The sequence below is a fragment of the Sander lucioperca genome, chromosome 10 (genome assembly GCF_008315115.2).
Source record: "Sander lucioperca isolate FBNREF2018 chromosome 10, SLUC_FBN_1.2, whole genome shotgun sequence".
NCBI classification, from domain to species: Eukaryota; Metazoa; Chordata; class Actinopteri; order Perciformes; family Percidae; genus Sander; species Sander lucioperca.
Genome location: NC_050182.1, coordinates 1,401,957 through 1,429,116, shown reverse-complemented (window position 1 = coordinate 1,429,116; position 27,160 = coordinate 1,401,957). Strand labels below are relative to the sequence as shown.

The 27,160-nt window shown below is 40.0% G+C and overlaps 2 protein-coding genes across 6 annotated transcripts in view; one reads left to right on the top strand and one right to left on the bottom strand.

Moving 5' to 3' along the window:
• Window positions 1-6,767: 6,767 nt before the first annotated feature.
• Window positions 6,768-13,802, top strand: LOC116056203 (cell wall integrity and stress response component 4). Its single transcript, XM_031308350.2, has 4 exons — window positions 6,768-6,876; window positions 8,634-9,187; window positions 10,706-10,825; window positions 13,648-13,802. The coding sequence occupies exons 1-4, from the start codon at window positions 6,828-6,830 to the stop codon at window positions 13,696-13,698; spliced, it is 774 nt and encodes a 257-aa protein (XP_031164210.1). The 5' UTR covers window positions 6,768-6,827; the 3' UTR covers window positions 13,699-13,802.
• Window positions 13,803-25,535: 11,733 nt separating this feature from the next.
• nudt17 (nudix (nucleoside diphosphate linked moiety X)-type motif 17) overlaps window positions 25,536-27,160 on the bottom strand; it is a 12,045-nt gene continuing 10,420 nt past the window's right edge. For all 5 annotated transcript variants that reach the window (XM_031308373.2, XM_031308375.2, XM_031308369.2 and 2 more), the window contains 2 exons: window positions 26,413-26,546; window positions 25,536-25,841 (listed from right to left, as the gene is read on the bottom strand). In XM_031308373.2, coding sequence (XP_031164233.1) covers window positions 25,677-25,841; window positions 26,413-26,546 — 299 coding nt within the window. In that variant the 3' untranslated portion in view covers window positions 25,536-25,676. The remainder of the gene's footprint in view (window positions 25,842-26,412; window positions 26,547-27,160) is intronic.

The following is a 27,160-nucleotide window of genomic DNA, read 5'->3' as shown; positions in this document are numbered from 1 at the left end:
TACAACAGAAGTCAAACACAATCTTGTTTGTCATTATGTGATTTCATTTTACTAATGAAGGCTTTGGACTATATTTGAACTGATGAGGCAACACACTGTTAGTCAAACTGGACTCTCGGGATTGTATCTCATTTTCTCACCAGTAACTGACGCATCACCAATGCCACCGCTTGATTTTTTCTCTTCTTTTTTTTAAATGCAGGGCTGTGTTTGGTCTAAACAGCCACAAATGCAATGTTGGCTTTGTTTTTTGTTCTTTTGTTTTTAAAAGTGAGATTAGTTGAAAAATTTTGAAGAAAAATAATAACACCAGCCTCATTACAGCAATTGTTTCAGTATCTACTTTATGTCACAGAATAGCTGACAACCAACATTGAATATTGGAAAAATATTTTGTTAAACCGTAAAGAAGGGTGATTTAGCAATGTATCATTCAGGTTTTGAGCATATGTCAGAAATCTTAGCCTAAGTTGAAAAGCACAGAGTCATGCCATCACAAACAGCCACATTTTATCGCTAGATGCTGTTCATAACAATTTAAACTTCTATAGACTTCTGTTGTAATCTCGGAGCACGCGTCATTTGTTGTTGTACTTTTCTTGGTCACTGCAGCGTTTTTGAGATGAAACAGCTTTTTGTCATGTTTTATTGTATTTGTAGTTTGTTTGTGGTCAGATTTCCCCCTTTTGACTCTCCTGAATGATGTTATCAATGATCTACGATGAAGAGAACAGTTTGTTAATTTAACAATACAGCAACTACAATGCAAGTTCCAATGTTTACTACAACAAAAATATGTTAGTGTCTGTACATGCACCTTTTTTTCTCCCATACACATAGGAAATCAGCGATCAAGGTAAAGAGCTGATTATTTGCAGTCATGAAACATTACTAATTAGACTGTGTTGATGTTTTCACACGAGTTATCAATATCTTACAATAAAGTCACTGGTAGGTGTAATTTCAAGAAGAACTACTATAAACAAAGCCGTCACCTCTAGATAGTTAAACACATGTTAGAACAGTGAGCTGTTTTAGTAGGGATTCAGTTCCAATATCACTTTTAACTAGCAAGAAGTAAACAAACAGGTAGTGATTTTGCGAAATAGCATCCGCTTACGATCAGAAGTAATCTATTTGTCAAAAACAACTAGTTACAAACTAACTTAACACAATCAATAATAATAATGAATTAAAATTGAACTGCCCCCTCCATGTATTAGCTACCTCAGAGTACAACCACTTTATTTTTAAGCCTTGGTAACTTTCAAACTATTCATGCCATTTGCAGCTCAGCAGATAATGCCTTGTTTAAACAGCGACAGTGCTTGTATAAACATACCTGAGGTGAAGGAATGACAAACTTTGCAGGTGACCTAAAAACATAAAGGGATACAGTTTGAAAAAAAAAAAGACCATGAATGTCACCGTCTAAAATACAACATCCTAAAACACAACAGAAACGAAAACCGAATGTCTTATTATTTTATAAACAGTCCTACAACACTTTACACATGTAATTGGTGGGATGTTCCTCTGTGAAGTGCTAATATACCATAAAAAAGGTATCAATTCCTTATAAGCACTAAATGTAAATGTACTTGACTTCGTGTTATTTCATCTGTTACTGTTTTGACTTCTGTTACAAAGGTAGAGAACTAATAAAATATTAGTTAACCTAAGATGTTTACATGTAACTATCTGCCATATTGGTTTATAAGATTAATGCAAAAGAAAGTAATCATGTGCTACCATAAAATACAGAAGAATGTGACCGGGAAAAGGATTACTGTGCTGAGTTTAAACAGAAGATAAGAACTGGTCTATACCCGACTTAGATTAGGTCACACCGGATTGAATGCTCCCTTGCTGTTCACACCCCACTGTACTCGCGATCACACCCACCCACAAAAAAGTTATTTTCTAGAAAAAGGTAAAACTAATATAGTCTTATACAGTAGCTCTGCAATACACACTATACCTACATGAAAGTTTTAATGTTCAGGTCTTGTTCGAACCCTCTTTAAAGATGTGTTCATTCATCTTTATTTAACTTTAAGTTGGATTAATGTTGATACCAGAATCTTGAAACAGTAAGTATTATTAATGTGTACTAGAAGATGGAAAAATAGCACATCACAAACATAATTTGTAAAATGTAGAACACAGGGTAAATAGAGCAAATCAAACGTTTGTGAGATCGCGGTACACTGTGAGAAACATCTAGATAAAGAGCAAGGGGGAAAAGGAAAGCCTTGATTTACCTCCACATGTTGGAAAGGGGTCACTCCACTGTCCGCCTGCTAAACATTCAACCACTGCTTTCCCACTTAGATAGTCTGCAGGCCGGGGGGGGAATTAAATGTCAACTTTTCTCCTCTTGTAAGTTGATCAACTGGTTCAGGAGTGGCGAGTTGTAAGCCGTCTGATAGCCTTGGGGCTTTGCATTTTCTGTTTTTAAAGGAGAATTCTGGTCTATTTCAACACGTAGCTCTATTGTTTGGAAATTTGTAGTGCTGTCCGTAGCAAGAAAAACTAAACCAATCGGTGCTGCCTACACCGAGTTATCCTCCTGCTAGAGTTAGCACCCAACAGGCTTAAGCAGGGCTTAAAGAGGGCAAGTTTAAACATGCTTTTAGCCTCTAAACATGCTCGAAATGTCATTACAAGTGCTTACCCATGTGCAGTGATTCCTTCCGAGGGAACACAGCAAATTTGACTGGAATATTGGATTATATGAGTTCGACAATTGACTAGTGTGGACTTGACCGGAAAACAGGAAATAAACAGAGGTATGTGCACTGGCTGGATTAACACAACTTTTATGCCTTTCTGTCACATCTACTGCAGCCAGATCCCCCTCGGAAGGAATCACTGCACATGGGTAGTCACTTGTAATGACATTTCAAGCATGTTTAGAGGCTTAACACACGTTTAAAACTTGCCCTGTTTAAGCCTGTTGGGTGCTAACGCTAGCAGGAGGATAACACGGTGTAGGCAGCACCGATGGGTTTAGATTTTTTTGCTACTGACAGTACTCCAAATTGCCAAACAACAGAGCTACATGTTGAAATTGACCGGAATTCTCCTTTAAGAAGAAAATCTGTTTAATCAAGAGGTTTAAACAGTATAAACAGCAGTATGGTACAATTGCAGGTTTTTTGTTTGTTTTTTTCTTCTTTTTTTCGATTGCTTAAGTACTATTTTAAAAACAAGGACCAGTTTTCCACTGCTGTTGCTAATCTAAAACACTTTTAGCAATTCTACTTCTCGTGATTATAGTACTGTAAATGAAGTACACAGAGAAAGTGCAAATATACAATAAGTTCACTACACTATACAAGCACAATGCTGCAGACTGATGAAAATATAATTAATTTCGCTCCATATACCCAAATAAGTCAACATGTTAACACGGAGAATCACAACAAAACATGTCCCAGTTTTCATACAACTATACAGTAGTGTGTATAACACTGTTAGCTCAGCAAACAGACACACATAAAATACTGTATCCAGTACAGGTTACAACTACAGTACACTAAATGTAGATGTACTTGACTTCATGTTACTGTTACTGTTTTGACATCTGTTACAAGGGAGAAACCAAAATACAACATTAGTTATCCTAAGATGTTTACAGTTAACTATCCCCCATATTGGTTTATAAGGTTAGCACAAAAGAAAATGAAAATGTTACATTAGGCTACATTAAGATTTTGTTAAACCTGATCATGATGAAAATGGATCATATGGCGAGACCTTATGTGTTAAAGCAGCTCATGATAAAATTGTAGTCACAAAACACTCATTTTTAAACACTTTAAGGACTATTTCACACAGAACATCCTGAAATGATTTGTCATAAACTATGTAACATTAGTATTAGCCACGATGCTAACAGGGCTTTCACAACTAATTTAGTGATTTAAAAGCACCCTGTTTCTAGCAGATTGGCCCGTTACTGTGAATACGTCTGTTAGATGGTAATATAGGAAGTTGACACTATAAAAAGGACCGCGTTACAGTGTTGCCAACTTAGCGACTTTGTCGCTAGATTTAGCGACTTTTCAGACCCCCTTAGCGACTTTTTATCAAAAAAGCGACTAGCGACAAATCTGGCGACTTTCTGTAGAAAAGTCGCCAGTATTGTCCAGCGAGCATGCGAGGTATTGTAGCCGCCAAAACAGTCTTCTGTTCTGTGACAGAGGAGCAGTGGAGCAGCCTCTCCCCTCTCTCCTCATGTGCAGCAGCTCTGTGCACAGTGTGGAGGTAGTTAGAAGGGGAGGGGGGGTCAGGGTGCGGGTGCTGGTGTAGGTAGGACAGACAGCGGGACGCGACGGGAGAAAGACGCCGCTGAGCTGGCCTGGACCTGGGCAAGCCAGCCTTCTTTGAGAATTCTTTATCTATCTTTTTCCCTCCCTTTGTAGAATTTCATTTTTTTTACTTCAAAGATCGGCTACCTAAGTAATAATTATAAGGTAAAATAAATTCCTGTATTGAATTTGTGATTATTTGGCTAAAGAGTTCTATTTCTTTCTATTTACTTTGCTGACAGAACCACTAAGCTTTATACAAATGATTGCGTAATGACGTCAAAAATATGCAAATGAGCGTATAACGTCATCTAGCGACTTTTAGCGACTTTTGGAGCTAGTGCTAGCGACTTTCATTGGAAAAGAGTTGGCAACACTGCCGCCTTATGTTCGCTAACATGTAACTTGTGACGCAGTTAGGAAACCAATACAAGCTAACTACTGATAACATAAGCATTTTGGCTCAGTGGATGTCAATCTTATTGTTTTAGTGAAGTAAATAGAAGGAAAATGGATGGCTAACAAGCTAGTTAGCTAGTGATCTAGCATGCTAGTTAGAAATGACAGAGAACGTGAGGTGACAGATCAGTCAGAACGCACTTGTCATAAAGTAAAAGTAACATTAGTGTTAGCCACGATGCTAACGGAATTGAGAAGTAGGCCAAACGGGGCTGTCACAACTATTTTAGTGATTTAAAAGCAACCTTTTTCTAGTAGATTGCCCCATTACTGAGAATACAGCTTTTAGAAGGTAATATAGGAAGTCAACACTATAACAAGGACAGACTATGGCAGCTAACAATAAAAACTATCCTCCATATTGGTTTATAAGGTTAGCACAAAAGAAAATGAAAATTTTACATTAGGCTACATTAAGATTTGTTAAAGCTGATCATGATGAAAATGGATCATATGGCGAGAGCTTATGTGTTAAAGCAGCTCATGATTTACTCATGATTTACCTGATGAAGGTCTGAGACTGAAAGGTTGTATTTTTCTAAATAAATTATTGCTTGCGTAATGGTCAGTGTGCGGGACTCTTCTCTAAAGCAGCTCATGATGAAGTTTTAGTCACAAACCATCCATTTTTTAACACTTTAAGGGCTATTTCACACAGAACATCCTGAAACGATTTGTCATAAACTATGTAACATTAGTGTTAGCCACGATGCCTTGTATTTCTCACTCCCGTAACTTATTGTTACACACCCATACGCGCACGCACGCACGCACGCACGCACGCACACACACACACACACACACACACACACACACACACACACACGCACGCACACACACCCAGAATATATATTAAGTTAGCTAAAACACATGGATAAGGACTAATGAGGCAGACTAGATAAACATATATGCCACTTTAACGTTTTAATTCATGAATGAATGAAATATCTTAGAATAGACTTAAAACACATTACACACATTACAACATAACATTTGCTCTTTTTTTATTTACGTACCCTGTGTAGACATGACTGAAAGATGTTTCCTCTTGATTCTACCAAGAGAATTAAAGAAAAAGTAGTTGTTGAGAAGATCTTTTTAGTGGAGGGAAAATAGCTGTGGGAAAAACGAGCTAACAAGCTAGCTAACAAGCTAGCTGGCAAGCTAGCGAAAAAATGGCAGGAAACGTGGACAGACAGCCTAAAACAAGGCCTTTTTAAACACCACAAACCACTCCCTGTATGACAGTTGGACACCCTAACCCTACCCCTAACTTTTTAACCGTTAACCACAGGTCTAACTCTACGTTTTTTAACACCTTTACACATCTAACTAAAATGCATTATTAGCGCCGCCCGTCACACCCTCCTACGCAGATACGGATCAGATAACGACGTCATCACGCACGCGAGTTGCGCGCGCAGCTACGGCCGCTCGGCCAATCACAACGCTAGAAAGCAATGCGCGTAACAGCGCCCCTGACTGTTAGACTTGCACATAGGTTAGTGGGGGGCTTGTTACTACTAACCTCTCCACCACGATAAGGTGATGGTTCCCGCAGGAGGTATAGTATGTCAAAAAACATAAAAAAGGTCATAGTATAGTATGTCGTAAAAAGTCGAAAAAAGTCATAAAGAGTCGGAAAAAGTCATAGTATAGTGTGTCGGAAAAAATTTAAAAAAAAAGTCATAGTAAGTCGAAAAAATCATAAAAAGTCGGAAAAAAAGTCATAGTATAGTGTGTCGAGAGTTCAGTTCACAGCATCAAACCACTAAAATACACCTTGAATGAATTACATTAAAATTAAAACAACCAGGAAAGTTCACCTGAGCCTTCACCATACACACTGTGACCACAGAGTGGAGCTCTGGTCCTGTAGTGCATGATGGGAGTGTGTCAGCCCCCCCTCCTTCCTCCCTCCCTCCCTCTCTCCCTCCACCTGTGTGCAGGTGAGCCCAGGGTATAAAGGACTCTTTCTCTGGATGGAAACAGACTCCAGCAACGGCTCACACTAAGATCTTTGTCACAAACGCTCTGATTTCCTGCAGAAAGATGGAGAAGCTGCTCACACTCTGGATCGCTCTCTGCGTCGTCGCCTCATGTAAGAAAACACTTTTAATTCTTTTATACTGAACATTTGCTTCACTAAGGCTAAAGAAAATATGAAATCTAAATCCAAAAGTATCTAGATGACCACAAAACTTCCAAACAGCTGAAACTAAAGCTGTCAAAGAGATTAAAGACTGTGGAGGAACAATACACCTGCACTGCTAGGGTGCCTTAAAACACTGTGAAATAAGGTTCTTCAGTCATTTTCCATAATTAAAATACAGTTTGTAGCTTTAATTTTACATGAAATGTTGTGTACTTTTTTGGCTTTAATGAAGGATATTTATACCTTTGAAAACTAGGGAAATTTTGTTATTTATTTATTTTTTTTTTACTTTTTCCGACCTTTTGGGCGCATTTGATCTACTCTAAGAAACGTTTTTACAGTATTAAACTTGAACTTCACAGTTAAATCTATGTAATATGAATATCATTTTAAAGATTATTTTTTGGGGGCATTTTTTCCCTTTATTAGATAGTGACAGTGGATAGACAGGAAAGGTGGGAGAGAGATGGGGGATAACACGCAGCAAAGGGCCGCAGGTTGGACTCGAACCCATGCCGCTGCAAAGGACTCAGCCTACATGGGGCGCGGTCACCCCATACATTTCATTTTAATCATTTTATGTGAAAACAAATTCATCATCAAAATCAAAATCACAGTCTGTTTTTGTCGTGTTTTTCAAACTGCAGGAAGAAATCTATAAAATAAAATGGAATAATTCAGCAAAATTATAGTTTTTTTTATTACATTGTGTGTTACGGAAGCAGTTCTTTAAAGTATACTATTTTGTTTAGGGGCTGCGATTAATGATCACTTTCATTATTTATTAATATGCAAATTGATTAACGATTATTTGCATTGTCGATTAATCTGTCGATTATTGCAATGTATGTATGTTATTGTACAATTGCACACCGTCAGTCAGCGTCCACTAAAAGTTCTGTTTCTGCCGCTGACAGGCTCAGATTATTATTCTAAATGTCTGACAACATTATGAAAGGATCCCTACAGAGATAGACCTTTTAGTTAAAGAGTAAGATCATTTTTGTATATCATGAAGCCCTGAAATCACCATCACCAAACTCCATGTAAATAATCAAGACTTTTATCATCGTAAAACACACTTCATTCAAAGTGGACAGAAACTAAATAAAACTATCAAAAGCCGTCTTGGTTCATCTTTCCACTGTTCCAACAATCACCACTCTGGTTTGGTTGAAATAAACCCTTAAATCATCCATTTACATGTGGAAATATGCTGGCTCTATACACGCTAAAAGTCCTGATTATTTACATGGAGTTTGGTGTAGTGTGGTGATGGTGATTTCGGGGCTGTTTCATGTTAAACAAAAATAATCTTACTCTTTAACAGAAAGGTCTATCTCTGTAGGGATCCTTTCATAATGTTGTCAGACACTTAGAATAATAATCTGAGTCTGTCAGCGGCCAAACCAGAACGTTTAGTGGACGCTGACTGACTCTGAACATCTGTCCTGTAGGGTTACATTACAGCTTGGTTCACAGCTGCCAGTTACAGCGTTCTCGCTCAATACTGGACAAACTTCAAAGATAGTTGATCCCATCAGTCACCAAGACACAAATACCCTGGAAAAAATAGGGTTGAAAAATAACAAAGATGCCCATTAACTAGAAACAAAACAACAATAATCAAACACTAAAAGTAAATTGAGCTAAATGGACTTTTGACATGGCTTGAAAAAAAATGTCTTCTTCTCATCCTCTAGCGTCGTCACTTACGACTAGCAAGCCAGACATCGCTGCACCCACTAGCGGTCCAGATGTTACTACAACCGTTCATGACAGTTTGAACACCACTGAACACCACCAGCCCAATACCACCAGCGACCACACAACAACCCCGGGGATGCCAAACACCACCAACGCCACACACACTACCACGGTTACCTCCGACAAGAGCAACCACTCTACAGCCACGGAGACGCCAAGCACCAACAACGCCACACACACTACCACGGTTACCTCCGACAACAGCACCCACTCTACAGCCACGGTGACGGCAAGCACCACCAACGCCACACACACTACTACGGTTACCTCCGACAACAGCAGCCACTCTACATCCACCAAAGCGCCGTCTACTGACACCGTGGTAACCGGAAATAGAACTACAACAGCCAGCAGCAGCTCTTCTTCCGCTTCTCGTAGCACGGCCCCGCCCGCGCCCCCGGCCAGCAGCGGCGTCCCTGGGTGGGGGATCGCTCTGCTGGTCCTCGCTGCTCTGGTTCTGCTGCTGCTGCTCCTGCTGCTCATCGGACTGGTAAGTCTGACAAACAATAGTCTCGCATGGCCACAGCGCTGTGGAGTAAAGGTCTGGCTACACCACAGATGCATTCTGGGATGGGAGAAAATAAACGTTTTAAAACAGTTTTGTTGTTCTTTTTTGACATTTGTCACTTTTCCCGGCCTTTTTGTCTTTTTTGTCACTTTTTACGATGTTTTTGTAGATTTTTTTCCCCAGTGCTTTATTGATGTTTTCATCGATGTTTTTCGCTGCGTTTCTGAAGCTTTTTCCGGAATTTTTTAACACTTTTTTTCAACGTTCTTTTGTTAAAAACATTTTCAAATGCTATCAAATTTAATAAGACACGCAAATTCAATGAAAGTAGTGAACTGATCATTTATTTAACTTGTGAAGGGCGTTGTATGGAAGCATCCACGTTATTTTCTTTGACAATTTGGTTGAAAGAAACACAAATTTCTGATATAGAAAGTTTTTGAAAATGGGTCAAATTTGACCCTAACACAACATGAGGGTTAAATCACAACGGTCTTGGGCGGCGCTAAGCTCTGGACGCAGCAACGGTGGCTCTGCTAAATAGTCTCAGGGAGGAACTTGTTTTGGTGGAACATTTGCACTCCACAAAAGAAAACTCCACATCCAATATTAAATGAAGTTAACTGTTGACACAATACAGTACCGTGAGCTATTTAAATTAGCTGATACATGGTTAAACCTCATTGGCTCTTACCAGTGTATCTCCGTGTGTACTTCGTCCACAGCAATCCCACCAATCGCGCCCAAAATGTCCCAGTTATAGAGGAAATGCCCTAAACATATTCTTTATAAATCTTTATAATCATTCCCTGAAAGAACCAAGCAGGTCTGCCTTGTTGCTTGATCTACATTTTCTTCTAAACTTGACATTTTCAGTGTGTGACTTGCTAGCTCGAAATTTGTTGTTGTTTCCCGAAGACAACGAAGTTTAAGAACGACAACACACAGAGAGAGGAAGGTGAGGAACATCCAGTGCTGCTGGATGTAAGGCAATAATCCCGAAAAGTACTGTCGTTGACCCAGACTAGCATTACGTTAGCATGAACTGCGGCAGTGCCGCGTTGCGGTGACACAGAGCCGGTTGGAAATTGGCAAAATGTCACTTTAAAAGCAGTGGTGTAGTCTAAGTGGGTGTACTGTACTGTATATATGGGCCAGAATCTGCCTTTGGGGGAGGGGCGGGGGGTATATCATATTGGGGGGTCTGGGTGTCCTCCCCCAGGGTTATTTTGAGCGTCAAAGACTTCATTTCCTGCATTCGGATACACTTTAATGCACCAATTTCCGGTGGAAATACCTTTATTTAGCCTATGAGAAGAAGAGATGACAATTCAAAATATAATAGAAAGCATGTTGGTGCGTGTCATTGGGCATTTTTAAGTGGGTATATGGAAATCCTGGAGCTTTTCTTAGTGGGTATACTGTGTATCACGTAGACTACACCACTGTTTATGTGTAGATAAATATATAATATGAATAAAGTCTGTTTTTCCTCTACAGCTGGTGTGGTATTGCTGCTATAGTGGTCGCCACAACAACTACGGTGGCTTCGGCTCTCTGACCCACAGAGACGACATCCCTCTGTACACCACACACGCCCGCTTCGAGGGGAAACAATACGTAAGTCAAACATCTCTAAATGCAGACATCTGTCAGGACACATCACAATGTGAATGTCGTTACCATGGACACACACACACACACACACACACACACACACACACACACACACGCACACACACACACACACACACACACACACACACAGTGCGTCTCACTATCTTTGTGGGGACCCGTCATTGACATAATTGGCATTCCCTAGCCCCTTACCCTAACCTTAACCATCACCACTAAATGCCTAACCTTAACCCTTACCCTCACCCTAACCATAACCTAATTCTAACCCTAATCCTAAAACCAAGTCTTAACCCTCAAACAGACCTTTAAACTTGTGTGGTCCAGCATTTTCACACCACAAAGCTGTCCGGATCCCATAAGTATACTGTATTCCCGGTTTTTGAACCCCACAAATATAGTTAAACAAGAACCTACAGCAGAACAGATTTTATCCATGTACATTTGAGTTGTTAATCTCAACTACGGCTGCTACTAATGATTATTTACATCGTGGATTATATTCTAGATGAATGGATGAGTTGTTTGGTCTCTAAAATGCGGATCAGTGTTTCCCAAAAAGCCCAAAATGACGTCCTCAAATGTCTTGTTTTGTCTCAAAGATATTCAGTTTACTGTCGGGTCAAAAGTTTACAAAAACGTTCTATATCAGAACTATGACAAAAGAACGTAACACATAGACATAGACATCCATTTGTGCAGCGTCCCTGCCCATGAAACCGCATGAAAACATCTTGTATTTACATAGAAAATACATAACTGATTAAAACCAGTTTTTATTAAATGCTGAGGCGATTACTACCAGCCAGCACATTGTATGAGTAAACTATTTTAGATTTTATTTTTATATTATTTTTGTGTTTAAGTATACATTTATTTTTCTGGAATTTTGATGGGGCCTAGCGCCCTCTATTGACAAGCCGCCACTGATCGGAGTCAGCTGGTCCCAGTGAATGCAAATTACATTATATTTTCAGTTGGAAAAAGCTACAAAAATGTTGAAAAAAGTGACCAAAAAAATCAGAAAAAGTGACAAAAACTCCCATCAAAAACATCGGCAAAGGTGACAAAAACTGGTTAAAAAAAGTGACAATTTTTTTTTTAATAAAATCAACAAAAACGTCAATAAAAGTGTGGAAAAAGAACTACAAAATGTTGAAATTTCAACCCAGAAAAACACAAAGTTGCATCGTCGACGGGAAGACAACACAAGGGTTAAAATAGCTGGCGATTAATAGTTGACATCTAATGGATTTATCTTTGCAGCTCTAACAACTAACAACAACTGACAGGTCATTTATTGTAAAGATGCACACTGGAAGTTTAACAGATATTTGCTGCATTAAATAACTCCAACAGGTTCTCACACTCATCTCGTAAAAAATGGACGCTTGGTCAGGTGCCTTTGTCGTTCTTATTGACGCTAAAAGTCTTCTTCAGCGCTATAAGTAAACGCTCTTGGTCGGGACTATTGCCGTCCCTTTAGCGCTATAAGTAAACGCGCTTGGTCGGGACTATTGCCGTCCCTTTAGCGCTATAAGTAAACGCGCTTGGTCGGGACTATTGCCGTCCCTTTAACGCTATAAGTAAACGCGCTTGGTCGGGACTATTACCGTCCCTTTAGCACTATAAGTAAACGCGCTTGGTCGGGACTATTGCCGTCCCTTTAGCGCTATAAGTAAACGTCTTGGTCGGGACTATTGCCGTCCCTTTAGCGCTATAAGTAAACGTCTTGGTCGGGACTATTGCCGTCCCTTTTGACGCAGTTATGTTAAGGAAAAGGTCGTAGGTGGGCGTTCGGTTCTGTGACACGCGGGAGGAAAGAAAAAAGCGACTATAGCAAGCGTGACAAGCGGGATGTTAACCCCGCTCTCCTGGGTGAAAGTCCTGTGTTTGACCCATCCACCCCCCCAACTAACCTCCTTACATACTCCTCTCTAAATCCTCTCTAACTGCTCCTCTCCCCGGTGCGTTACACAAACACGCTGAAAGACGCCTTTTTCGTCGCATCAGACGCTGACAGCCACTGTCTAAACGTCCTTATTTTACGAGTTCGGAATGAGAACGGGTTGATGACTCATGTGTCCCTGTCGTTACAAACGTCCTGAAGTTCAATACTTTATTGCCATGTCAACACAGTTGATTGGAATTTGTCTTGGTGCCAGTCAGGTTCAAAAAAAGGCAATACATACAGAGGAACATCCAGAACATGAAAGACAATCACATAGACAATCATTCAAACCAGTAAAAAGCTGTAAAGACCTTGTGCATATTGCAACTTCCCATAAAGTGTCTGGTGCAGTCTATAAAGTACATTTGAATTGAACACAATTAGTGGGAGGGTAAGTACTGTTACAAAGCGGCATGTTTTGCCCCTGAGACTTTGAACTCTCTTTCCAGAGGGCAGTAGTTGGAAGAGGGACCTGGCAGGGAGGGAGGGGTCATCTAGCACAGGCTGACGTATGATTAATATCAATGGGTGTGTATTGGATAATTGTGCAATGTGCACTGGTAATATTTATTCTGTTGTTTGGATTTAATGAGTCACAGTCAACATTTACACAGGGGACATGAACGCCTCCCTGTGATGTGATTGTCACTATGACAACATGGAAACAAAAGCTGTTGGTGGGTGTGGTATAAGTGTTTAATTGACCTTAAAATTGAAATGTTTCATAAAACTTTAAAACTTTAGTCATGTCTGAGTAAGCTTCACTTCTGTGCAGCGGGAGGAAGTGGAGACTTTAAGAGTTATATATAATCACTCAGTTCCCCTTTGTGCTAATTCTGTGATGCATCTCTTACAGGAAGAAATGGATAAGCCAGTAAAGAACCAGACGTACACGGTCAACCCATAGTAACAGAGACGACATCCAGAAAACATTTTTACAAAGATTTTTTTTTTTTGTGATTTTTTTTATTTGTAATTCTGTTTGATTTTAATAAACATGTCACTCAATTACACAATTTGTATCATAGCTGCTTTAATTTATTGTCTGTAAAGCACTGTGGAGCTCTGTATTAAGGTGCTTTAAGCGATGTCACGCGTTTTTTTGGCTACAACATTTTTTGTCACATACAGCAAACATCTCCTCACTATCTGCTAGCTGCCTGTCCCCTGAACACACTGTAAAAAATATCTCACTATCCGCTAGCTGCCTGTCCCCTGAACACACTGTAAAAAACATCTCCTCACTATCTGCTAGCTGCCTGTCCCCTATTTCTTTTAATTTATTTTTTAATTTAACCTTTATTTATCCAGGCAAGTCGATTGAGAACAATTTCTCATTTGCAACGACGACCTGATCACATTCACACAGTTCCACATTCATACCTGGAAGCTGCCCAGTACCACCACAGTCTGATCTGATCACATTCATACCTGGAAGCTGCCCAGTACAACCACAGTCTGATCTGCTGGCCACTGAGCAGCTCCACTGGAGCGGTTGGGGTTAAGGGCCTTGCTCAAGGGCACCTCAGTGGTGGTAATGAGGGAGGGACAAGCACTGCTCTTTTAAATTCCCCACCCAGATTTTATCCTGTCGGTCTGGGGATTGAACCGGCGACCTCCCGGTCGCAAGAGCGCTTCTTTAACCTCTAGGTCCCCTGAACACACTGTAAAAAAGCATGGTCTCTGTAGACAGCCCAGGCTCCACAAACAGCAACAAAAACAAACTGCGCCAACCTGCACCACCAAACATAACAAACAGTGTTCCAGCCAATAACCGACTAGAAGGAGTTGATTGGGAGGGGACGGGATGAGGAGGAGGGAGGGGCGAGCTAGCCTCGTTCTGCTTGACAATACTTCGAACGTCAACAAGAAGTAACGTCACCCAACATCGCTTAGAGCACCTTTAAGATAACAACAACAAAATAAACTTTTATTGTAAAAAAAATGCTAGAAATTGTACCATTCTTATTACAAAAGATACTGTTTTTATATTCATAAAATACTTATTTCAGTATTTTTGTGCATTTAAAATAAATTATAAATTGGTTTATACAAACTATACATTAACTGCTATTACTATAATCATATTTTTGTATTTTAGATACTCTTGTGTATCACATATTCTATATATTTTAGAATACACCAATTGTCAATATATTTAAATTTGTAATTCCTAAATTGACAGTGACTATGTTTTACAACATAATGATACACAATCTTACTTTATTATGATAGAAATATTACTGTTGTGACTAATATTATGATGTTGTTTTAATAAACTTTGTAGGATGATTGCCCCTGATATATCTGCTACTAATGTTAATAATCATATTTTCTTTATTACTTCTTAAACGTAATATAATACCATGCTATATATTATGTAAATTATTTTTAGAATTAACAATACTATTATATGCTTATACTTTATTTTAAATCATTTGTGTTAATTTTGTCACTCACTACCACTACAGTTCTTTGTCACTATTTTATTATTGGAATAATTATATCAATTATATATTTTGAATGTTTGAATGTATTTGTTGTCACACTGACTTGACACGTTTTATATAAAAGTTACAATTGTGACTATATAATAGGGGTGCACAATTTATCATTTCTCAATATTGTTTTTGCAATATCACGTTGTGCAATATTAAAGCAAAACTAAATAACCTTTCCCTCTTCAGTCCCCCTACAGGTTGGAAGTGGAATTGTCCATTACCGCTGTCATAACGTCTCATTATGTCTCATTCAACTACAGATCCGCTACCCGATCTGGCAAACTTGCATAATGTAGCGGTAATGGACAATTCAGCTTCCAACCTGTAGGGGGACTGAAGCGGGAAAAGTGCTTTAGTGTTGCTTTAATCTATTTTGATGTGTTTTCACATATATGTTTAAGAATATCAAAATGAATATTGATATCGCAATATCACACAACCCTACTATATACTTATCTGTTTCTTTTAACTACCCCCCTCTGCTATAACTGATAATAATATTACATTACATTACATTACATGTCAATTAGCTGACGCTTTTATCCAAAGCGACTTACAATTGCTATATATCAGAGGTCGCACGCCTCTGGAGCAACTAGGGGTTAAGTGCCTTGCTCAGGGACACGTTGGTTGATGTATCACAGTGGGAATCTAACCCAGATCTCCCACACCAAAGGCATGTGACATATCCACTGCGCCATCACCACCACCACCATATTAATAATCATATTTCCATTTATTGGGCCTATACACTTCTTAAAAACCATTTTGGCCCAATACAAAACAACGTATTCTCATGAATGGGTTGGTATAATATTGTAAGAAAACTTATGAACACCAAAATGTACGAAGGCTACATGAGAACAGCATGAATAAAATGCTTAATACACAACACTATTCTCTCTTCTTTTATTAAAAATATTCCTATATGTTGTATAGGCTGTGAGAATATTGTCACTACTTTTAGAATTGGAATAATTATAAACATTATTAAAGGTGCTCACACATTTTTTAGGCTACAACATTTTTTGTCACATACAGCAAACATCTCCTCACTATCTGCTAGCTGCCTGTCCCCTGAACACACTGTAAAAAACATCTCACTATCTGCTAGCTGCCTGTCCCCTGAACACACTGTAAAAAACATCTCACTATCTGCTAGCTGCCTGTCCCCTGAACACACTGTAAAAAACATCTCCTCACTATCTGCTAGCTGCCTGTCCCCTGAACACACTGTAAAAAACATCTCACTATCTGCTAGCTGCCTGTCCCCTGAACACACTGTAAAAAAGGTGGGGGAGGAGGGGGAGGGTCGGGATGAGGAGGAGGGAGGAGCGAGTTAGCCTCGTTACGTCAACAAGAAGTGCCGTCACCCAATATCGCATAGAGCACCTTTAATTTCCTAAAAATTAACACTTACTGTTATGTGTATCTGTGTTTTATTTTAAATATTTTTCAATTACTTCCCCTACCATAACTGATAATAATATTAATAATCATATTTCCATTTTTTGGGCCTATACACTTCCTAAAAAATCTGTTTGATCAAAAACTAAATGCTTAATATTAAAACAATATTCTCTCTTCTTTTATTAAAGGACAATTCCGGCGCAACATGAACCTAGGGGTTAATAAGATATGTGTACTCCAGTTGTCTGGGATATGTTTTCATGCTAATCGAATGTTTGTTTGTAAGTTTATTTGATTAGGACAATGCACATTAATCAACATTTCTGTAAATGCGCCAGTGTTAGCCAGTTGGCTAAATTTCAACTGTAGTCCTAATTACCTAGTTAGCATGTCTCTATGGTGGGAAAAAACCAGAGCACCCAGAGGAAACCCACGCAAACACAGGGACAACATGCAAACTCCACACAGAAAGGTCTGAGACGACCTGGATTCGAACCCAGAACCTTCTTGCTGTGAGGCAGAAGCGCTAACCACTATGCCGCCGTGCTGCCTATGCGTCGCTAGCTTGAAACAAGCTAGCGCAAACCGCTGATTAGCTTCTAACGCTAGCTTTCGGAGCAGAGGGTAAATCTCTATTTCTATACCACTACGAACGCCGTGTTTGAGCTATGTTACTGGTTACTGGTTGCACGGCGTTCGTCGTTCGACTTGTCATGACTATTTTCCAAGATGGCGCCCGCATGTATACGTGAACTCTACTGTCTTTATAATCTATCTCTTGAATAAACTGTCTGTACACTTACAAAGTTCTCAATGCTTCTGTTACCATGTAGGGACCCTCATTATGCTACCGTTGAAGTGTGGTGATATTTTGAGCCTTGTTAGTGGTGTAGAAATAGTGATTTACCATCTGCCCCGAAAGCTAGCGTTTGAAGCTAATCAGCAGTTTGCGCTAGCTTGTTTCAAGTGAGAGACACATTCAATGAGCATGAAAACAGATCTCAGAGAACGGTCGAGTCGGTACACATATGTTATTAACCCCTAGGTTCATTTTACGCCAGAATTGTCCTTTAACAATATTCCTATATTTTGTATAGGCCTACTTTCTTTAATATAGTTTGTAAGAATATTGTCACTACTATTAGAATTGGAATAATTATAAAGATTATTAATTTCCTAAAAATGAGCCCTTACTGTTATGATGATGTGTTTGTTATTCTTATTTTAAAAGTGTTTCAGATTACATCCCATGCTATAACTGAAAATAATATTAATATTCGTATTTACGTTTATTGGCTCTGCTCATATTTTCAAAATTTTTAAGAAATGTTCAATACAAAAACTGCTTCTTTTTTTATAATCAAATGATTTTTCTTTTATATTTTGGTGTGATAATAAAACTACTATTACTGTACTGTATTACAGACTTAATTATACCAATTATTATATACTCAATTGATCAAAACATGAATCTACTAATGTGTCTAATTCAATACACAATATATTTATATGCTCAAGAGCACCTTGGCAGTGCCCAGGAGGTGAACTGGCATCTCTCCAGCGACCCGTCTCGTCGACCAACAAGCAACTTTTTGTTTTTTCTGGGTCAAAATTTAAAAATAAAACTTGTTTTTCAACATTTTGGTTGTCTTTTTTTGACACTCTTTGTCGCTTTTCCTGATGTTTTTGTCAGTTTTTCTGACATTTTTGTGGATTTTTTTGCGCTTTATTTGATATTTTGTTTTTTTTACACGTTTTTGAAGCTTTTTCCAACATTTTTGTCACTTTTTTCAACGTTCTTTTATCAATTCTTTTTTTTTTTTTTTTCAAATGCCATAACATTTTATAAAACACCCAAATTCAATGAAAGTAGTGAACTGATTATGCATTTTACTTGTGGAGAACATTGTATGGAACCATCCCGGTTATTTGTTTTGACAATTTTGTTGAATGAAATCCAAATTTCTGATATAGACACTTTTTGAAAATTAATTAATTGGTCAAATTAGACCCGAGGACAACAGGAGGGTTACACTTTAGTTATTATTGTTGACAAACAATGAAAAGGTTGATTTATTTTGAAATCTGTAGATTCCCTTCCCGCCTGTTGATGGCTATTCTTAGATTTTCTTCTGCAAAGTGTTGCAGCTGCCACCCAGGTTAATAATCATATTTCAGTTTTGGCAGCAGCAGCGTGGGTGTCCCAGTTTGTTCTGTATTGTGTTTGAAACGGGAACTTTCCAGTCTGAAAGTGGATCCTCTTTGAAGCAGGTTTCCTCTTTTTCAAAACCAAACTCCACGTTTATTTGTATTTCTTCATCACAAAGAGCTTCACAAAGAGAGCAAGAGGAGACGAGGTGTGGAGCGAGGCGGAGCAGCTGAGGAATTTATGATGTCAAGAGCGTTTGATATGAGAAAGGTGGAGCTGATATCGACATAATAAGACTGGGCCGGGCTCAATGAGTCACTCCAAATACAAAGAAACTTGAGGCTGAAACTCTCACTCATTTCAGATTTTCTTTAGTTTGGATTTCATGTTGAACTCTTTGTGATGAATAAATGTCATAACTGAATATTTCAATTCAGTCTGCTTCATGTGCTTCAAACCAGATTAATCTCTGACCTCGTTCATCTCCCTGCAGCACATATTCTCTTCAGTGTTTCCCCTTTTAATATCATGTTACATAATTCATATTTATGTCTTTGTCTTCCTGTGAAAGCTGCAGGCAGTCATGTAATGCTGATATCTTAATTAACCATCTCTTTGTTGTCTGACTGAATAGAAAAATCTCATAACTTCTCTCTACAAATAGTAAGTACAGTTTTGAGTGCAGATTTTCAGAATAAATGTTCTATTAAGGCAGTGACAGCCAGCCAAAAACAGCCCTAACCAATTTGATGCCCTACGCAAGATTTCAGCAGTTTTCGCAGCTTTTTCGCAGCTTTTATCCCCCAAAAGGCTGTGTTTTTTTTTTATTTTTTTGCCACTTTTTAAGTTTTTTTCCAGCAATAGGTGTCTTTTTAGGCCCGTTATAAGCTTTTTTTGTCACTTTTTGACACTTTTCTAAACGTTTCTTATGTAGTTTTGGTGACTTTTTCAAAGGTTTTTATGCTTTTTATGACGTTTTTGGCGGCGTTATTATTACCTTTAACTTTTCTTTCCTCGTTTCCTCGTTTCCTCGCCTATGGCCACGGGTCGGCCCTGGAGACATGACGGGTCGCTGCAATTTATAAATACAATGATCATGTCCTGCAAAAGCAGACCATAATAATCGCAGATGAGAGCGAATAGCCTTCTGTTAGAAAGCCAGAACTGGTGGTTTATATTACACGAGAGTAGGGAAAAGGTTTTAAGTTGATGAACGATTTTCTCATCATTTTTTGAATGAGCTGCAGAAAAAACACATTTAAAACAAATCTCACATCGAAATAACTAAATAGAGAAATGACGTAGTGATGTCTAAAGTCAAACAAGTGAAATCTAAAGTAGATTATGTCCTAGGACAGTGCTTCTCAACGGGGCGGTACAGCCCCCCAGGGGGCGTTCAGAGGATGACTGGGGGGACGCTGGGAGCAATATTTTGGAAAGGGGGGCGTTGAGGTGCCTTTGGGGGGCATTTGTTTTAAGGCGAGTTTACGCCAACGATTCACAACAATACGAGTTTACATTTTAAACTCCTTGCAAAAAGCAGTGGTCTGCAACATTAAAACCTGCCGGTTTACGCCACTGTGACGGGACGAGACGGTGGACCGTAACTGTTATTCTCTTCTGTGTTTCTGTCAGCTCCGTGCTGCCTTCATGGGAACGGGACGTCAGAGTATCATCTTATATGAACTCCGTACTGCAGCGTTATGTACAGTATCAGTCTTGTTGTGAACATTAAAGTCTCGATCAAACATTAACATCATTTATCTTTAATAAGTCTATGAACATATCCGTTGAAAATGTTTCATTCAAATATATGATTTTTTTTTATAACAATAGTACCAACAATAAGCCTGGGAAAACCCTGACCAACTTCCAGCAAATTTGAGATTTGCTCTGCAAGTCTGTCTGGCCAAGAGCCCATTTCCAATTTTTCCAAATCGAGGCACCAATCATAACCGTTGAGGCGGGCTTTACACCAATCACAACCATTGAGGCGGGCTTTACACCAATCACAACCGTTGAGGCGGCTTTACACCAATCACAACCGTTGAGGCGGCTTTACACCAATCACAACCGTTGAGGCGGCTTTACACCAATCAGAACCGTTGAGGCGGGTTTTACACCAATCACAACCGTTGAGGCGGCTTTACACCAATCACAACCGTTGAGGCGGCTTTACACCAATCACAACCGTTGAGGCGGGTTTTACACCAATCACAACCGTTGAGGCGGCTTTACACCAATCAGAACCGTTGAGGCGGGCTTTACACCAATCACAACCGTTGAGGCGGCTTTACACCAATCATAACCGTTGAGGCGGGTTTTACACCAATCACAACCGTTGAGGCGGGCTTTACACCAATCACAACCGTTGAGGTGGGTTTTACACCAATCATAATCGTTGAGGCGGCTTTACACCAATCATAACCGTTGAGGCGGGTTTTATACCAATCACAACCGTTGAGGCGGGCTTTACACGATGACGATAGCGCAGCGACGGCGAGCAGCTTCTTGATTGCATTCAACATGGTGGCCACCAGAGCTCAGCAACCCGTTGATGGCGCTGTCGCTGCTACGTCACCCTGATCATTGGTGTGATTGGTTGGACTATCCCATGGCGCCCAGACGCATTTGAGCGGCGTCCGTTGGTGACGCCCCTTTGGAAATGGGCTGTGAATGAACCTTCACCAGACCCACTCTCAGCTACAACTGAGAAGAGTCTGGTGTCAACCAGACTAAACAACAATAATAATCCTCATAACAATAATAGGACCTAATCATTAATATTCAGGGCAACTAGCCTACATCTTATTTGATGGGGGGGCGGTAAGGGACCTGGATTATGGATAAAGGGGCGCTGGCCCAAAAAAGGTTGAGAACCACTGCCCTAGGACTACACAGCCATTCATATTTGATCTCAACCGGTTAGATCTTTTATACATTTATATCCTTTTTTAACTGATGCACAATGGTACATCCCTACTAGGACAGAGACTTTGTACTTTAACGAGAAGTTAAGAGACATAACAGGAAGTGGAACAAACCAAAACAAATGAAATAGGAAGGCTTTTATCAAGTCTGTTTGGGGAAGTTTACCGGTTGATGTTTTGCTCGCACCACCGTAGCTCCGCCCCCTCTGTGACATCATCTCAATAGAAATGTTAAAAAAAAAAAACATGTTAAAAAATAAAAACCAAGACAGACACTCGGGTGTTATACTGAGAAATGAGGTTTAAACTCAGTGTAATATCTTGTAAAAAAAATAGGCCAAATATAAACAAACATAAGCATAACTTTGGGTTCATTATTGGGGGCAGTTGAGGTCGCCAAGTATTTAGTGAGAAAGTTAAGGCAAATTATTTTTAATTTCAATTCTCTCTCATTCAATTTGTGCCTTTTCTGCATGCAAATGTATTTATTTATGTAGATATTATTATTATTATGGTCTATTGGTGAAGAAGCATTGATCACTTTGAGGGGCGGGGGGGTACATTTTGTCCCCACCGGGGATAAAAATAATTCAGCAGAGGAAGGAATATGTAGACCAGAAAGGGGGAAATCCCACGCATCCCCCCGCCCGGAAAAACGCACCCTGGGCGGAAATACATTCTTCTCTTATATTGTCCATATTTAATGCTGGTCTCTAGACTTTATCCTTGCACTACTGGACTCATTTGCACTACCACACTGACACACCCTCTCAGAGCACCTTACCATGCAGACTGACTCACACTGACTCACACACACACACACACACACACACACACACACACACACACACACTCTCATAGAGCACCTTACCATGCAGACTGAATCACAGGGTCAGTCCCTGCCCCGTCACTGCAAGCCTCTCATGCTTATACATCCCTTATAGTACATTCATGTGGATTTTTTATTAAGTATCTTTTCTTTTATTGTCCATATTATTCATGTGGATTTGTCATTTCATCCTGTTTATGATGTATCTGTATGTTGTGTGTGATGTCTTTAAGCTACTGGGATCTTGAATTTCCCCTCGGGGATCAATAAAGTAACTATCTATCTATCTATCCATCTATCTATCTATCTACCTACCTATCTATCTATCTATCTATCCATCCATCCATCTATCTATCTATTGAAATGAGACTCGGCCTCTATCACGAGATTCAGCTAAATTCAGGGAATGCGTGGATGTAAGAAGTAAAAATAAAAATGTAGAAAACTGAAATTTGAGTATAATTGTGCGTACAAATCAAATGTACGCACAACGGAATAAAATAACTACTTTCTTAAATGTTAGTCTTTTTTTTCTTTACGCAACACGTTAATAAGTGGTACAGGAAACATTAAAACATGTTAGTACTTCATGTCTTTGTCTTGTTGTCTCGTATGTTGTATGTTATTTGTTGTATTGTGGTTTTTATCTCCCACTCCTGACTGCAGATCAAGTTCCCCATCTGGGATAATAAAGTGACTCTAAAGTATCTGCTGTGTTGGAAAAAATGATATCTCAATGACAGAAGAAACACAGAAGAGTGAAATATAAAAAGAAAGAAATATGCAGCACAGATTCATTGTGAAAACATCGGACTGACCTCAGACAGAGAGGAACGTGGAGGGTTGCTGGTTTGAAGAGCCTTTTAAAGTCTGGTCTGCACTGCCACCTGCTGCTCTTAAAATGAACTTAAACTAAAGTTCAGACCAGTGGTGGAAAGCAACTAGGTGCATTTACTCAAGTATTGTGCTGAAGTACAGATTTAAGGTACTTGTACTTCACTCGTGTTTGCATTTGCAGTAAAATATCTTTGTCCTGATAGGCCTGAGGGTCAAGTTATTCTACAATCTACTAGCAGAATAAAGTGTGACTCAATCGCACATTTAAAGACAATCTGTCATAATGTCTCAGACTAGAAGATTTTACTACCAAGACTTCAAACTTAGGATAATATCAAACACGGTGGATTTTGTCTGAAAATCCAGACAGGAGAAAGACTGACAGGGACGGAGATTTATGACCTTACACCAAACGATGGAGACGACAGGAGCGCCGCCAAGAAGAAGAAGGCCATTCAAGTCCAGCTACATGTTCAATCTGCAATGCTGATTAGTCTGGTGGTGGCGAGGACCCTAAACTATACACAACATCACCACTGTTACAACATCTGGTAGGAAACATCTGAAAGAATACGAGTTGTGATGAAGGAATCTACAGACAGCAGCCAGAATGCAGCAACTTCAGGTACGGCAAAGGAAGGACAGTCACAGTTTACTTCATTAATGAGTTTACTGTGTTCATGGACTGAGGATGGGACGAGGATTCAGCATTTGGATTCGGCAGAATCTTAAAGGTCCCATGGCATGAAAATTTCACTTTATGAGGTTTTTTAACATTAATATGCGTTCCCCCAGCCTGCCTATGGTCCCCCATTGGCTAGAAATGGTGATAGGTATAAACCGAGCCCTGGGTATCCTGCTCTGCCTTTGAGAAAATGAAAGCTCAGATGGGCCGATCTGGAATCTTCCCTTTATGAGGTCATAAGGGGAAAGGTTACCTCCCCTTTCTCTGCTTTGTCCACCCAGAGAATTTGGCCCACCCATGAGAGAGAGAGAGACATCATGGCTTTCAAACGAGCAAAGTGGCAGTTGGTCAAGACCACACCCCCCCCCCCCCCCCCCTCCACCTTGCCCCCCCTCTCCTCCTCAATAGCTACAGACACAGAAATGGCACATCCTAAGGAAAGCTCATTGTGGGACTGGCTCTAGTGGCTGTAATTCTGGACCAAGGCTGAATTTCGGGAAAGAGACTTCAGATACAGTATTAGGGGACCACTAAGGTCTATATAAAGAGACTTCAGATACAGTATTAGGGGACCACTAAGGTCTATATAAAGAGACTTCAGATACAGTATTAGAGGACCACTAAGGTCTATATAAAGAGACTTCAGATACAGTATTAGGGGACCACTAAGGCCTATATAAAAGAGACTTCAGATACAGTATTAGGGGACCACTAAGGCCTATATAAAGAGACTTCAGATACAGTATTAGGGGACCACTAAGGCCTATATAAAAGAGACTTCAGATACAGTATTAGGGGACCACTAAGGCCTATATAAAAGAGACTTCAGATACAGTATTAGAGGACCACTAAGGTCTATATAAAGAGACTTCAGATACAGTATTAGGGGACCACTAAGGCCTATATAAAAGAGACTTCAGATACAGTATTAGGGGACCACTAAGGTCTATATAAAAGAGACTTCAGATACAGTATTAGGGGGCCACTAAGACCTATATAAAGAGACTTCAGATACAGTATTAGGGGACCACTAAGACCTATATAAAAGTATTTGGCCGAACCCGAGTTTTGTCTCACTTGCCTCTCAGGGCTTCCGTACCAGGAAAACAGCGGTTGAGGCTGGATGGGATACCACTATGACGACAACAGTTACGTTTAGACACCAAAACCGCTCGTTTAGTTTAGGAACCAACACACGTTTTCTGGGTGAAAGTATTAAAAATATATTATGATGTTAGCCTAGATTTAGCGAGATTCTGTGTAACTATCGGCCGTAGCTGTATCCCTTCTAGCCACAACCTGGGAAACAACCCCTGTGTTTCAGTATTTCAGGGGCCTTAATGGGGCTTGGAGGTGTCAGCGCTGCCACCTGGTGGCCTGGAGGAGACATTAGCTACAGAGTCATTTGTGTTAATGGTTTATTTCTTTAAAAAAATAAAAATGGGATTCAAAGAACATGAAGATAAAAGTGGCATTAATAAAGAGTCATTTCTCTGATCCAGTGCTGTTCTTGCAGGGTGGGGTTAGAGGTCAGAGGTCAGGGGTCAGGGGTCGGGGTCTCCAGGGTCTGCAGCCACACCTCCAGGGCAAACTTGGTCCCGGTGCTGACCCGCTCCACGTCCGGGCCGCTGACTGGCGCCCGGCTGACCAACGTTTCCAGAGGCAGAGCGCAGTCGCTCAGAGCTCCGTCGGGGGAGACCTGCGACACACTGCAGACACACAGCAGGGGGTCAAAGGTCACCGGGGAAAGTTGATAGGTTTGGTATATTTTAGCATGCATGTGTTCAAAGGTATTTCATCTATTCTAGGGATCTTCCATATAAGGATTGGTGTTTCAGGTGACATTCGCCCAATCCCAAAGTGAGCCCTAAGGACTCTCAGACTTAACTGATCTAGGACGTTTTTGAAGATTATCCTGACGTTTTTGTCACTTTTAATCTATGTTTTTGTCACTTTTTTCAAAGTTTTTGATGATTTCCAGACATTTTTATTACTTTTCCCGACATTTTTGTCACTTTTTTCCAACTTTTTTGTCACTTTTGACATTTTTTCCTACGCTTTTCAACGTTCTATTATCAGATTTTCTTTACATGCTATAAAATTGAACAAAACACCAAATTCAATGAAAGTAGTGAACTGATCATTTATTTAACTTGTGAAGAGCGTTGTACGGAACCATCCATGTTATTTTGTTTTAAAATTTTGTTATAGAAACATTTTGAGAATGGGTCAGATGTGACCCGAGGACAACAGGAGGGTTAATAAAAACAGCTGGAATACCTGATGCTGCTCTGCAGGCCGTGCAGCGGAACCTCGGCGTCCTCTCCGTCCACGGCGGACACGGCGGCTCTGACCAGCCGGCTGTCGGCCCACAGACAGGCGCTGACCTCGGCCGGAGACGGGCTCAGAGACGCCTGCGGGGGGGGGGGGAGAGACGGACACAACATGAAGCTCTCACACTGTCACAGTCTGCAGGGGAAACTGAGTAACATGGTTATTAATGCTTCCACAGTAAAGAAAAATACTCTGTTCAGTGTGTAGGTTTAGTGAATGTGTGTTCAGCATGTGCGTGCGTGCGTGCGTGTGTGTGTGTTTGTGTGTGTGTTTGTGTGTGTGTCTGTGTGTGTGTGGGTGTCCATGTTGTGTGCGTCTGTGGTAACGTGTGTGTTTCCATATATCTAGTGTCATCACTGCTGTTGATGGTGATGTATATGTGCGTGTGTTCAGTGTGTGTGTGTGTGTGTGTGTGTGTGTCTGTGTGTGTGTGCGTGCGTGGTAACATGTGTTTCCATATATCTAGTGTCATCACTGCTATTGACGTATGTGCGTGTGTGTCTGTGTGTGTTTGTCTGTGTGTGTGTGTGTGCGTGTGTGTGTGGTAACATGTTTCCATATATCTAGTATCATCACTGCTGTTGATGTTGATGTATATGTGCGTGTGTTCAGTGTGTGTGTGTGTGTGTGTTCAGTGTATGTGTGTGTGTGTGTGTGTTCAGTGAGTGTGTGTGTCTGTGTGTGCGTACGTGGT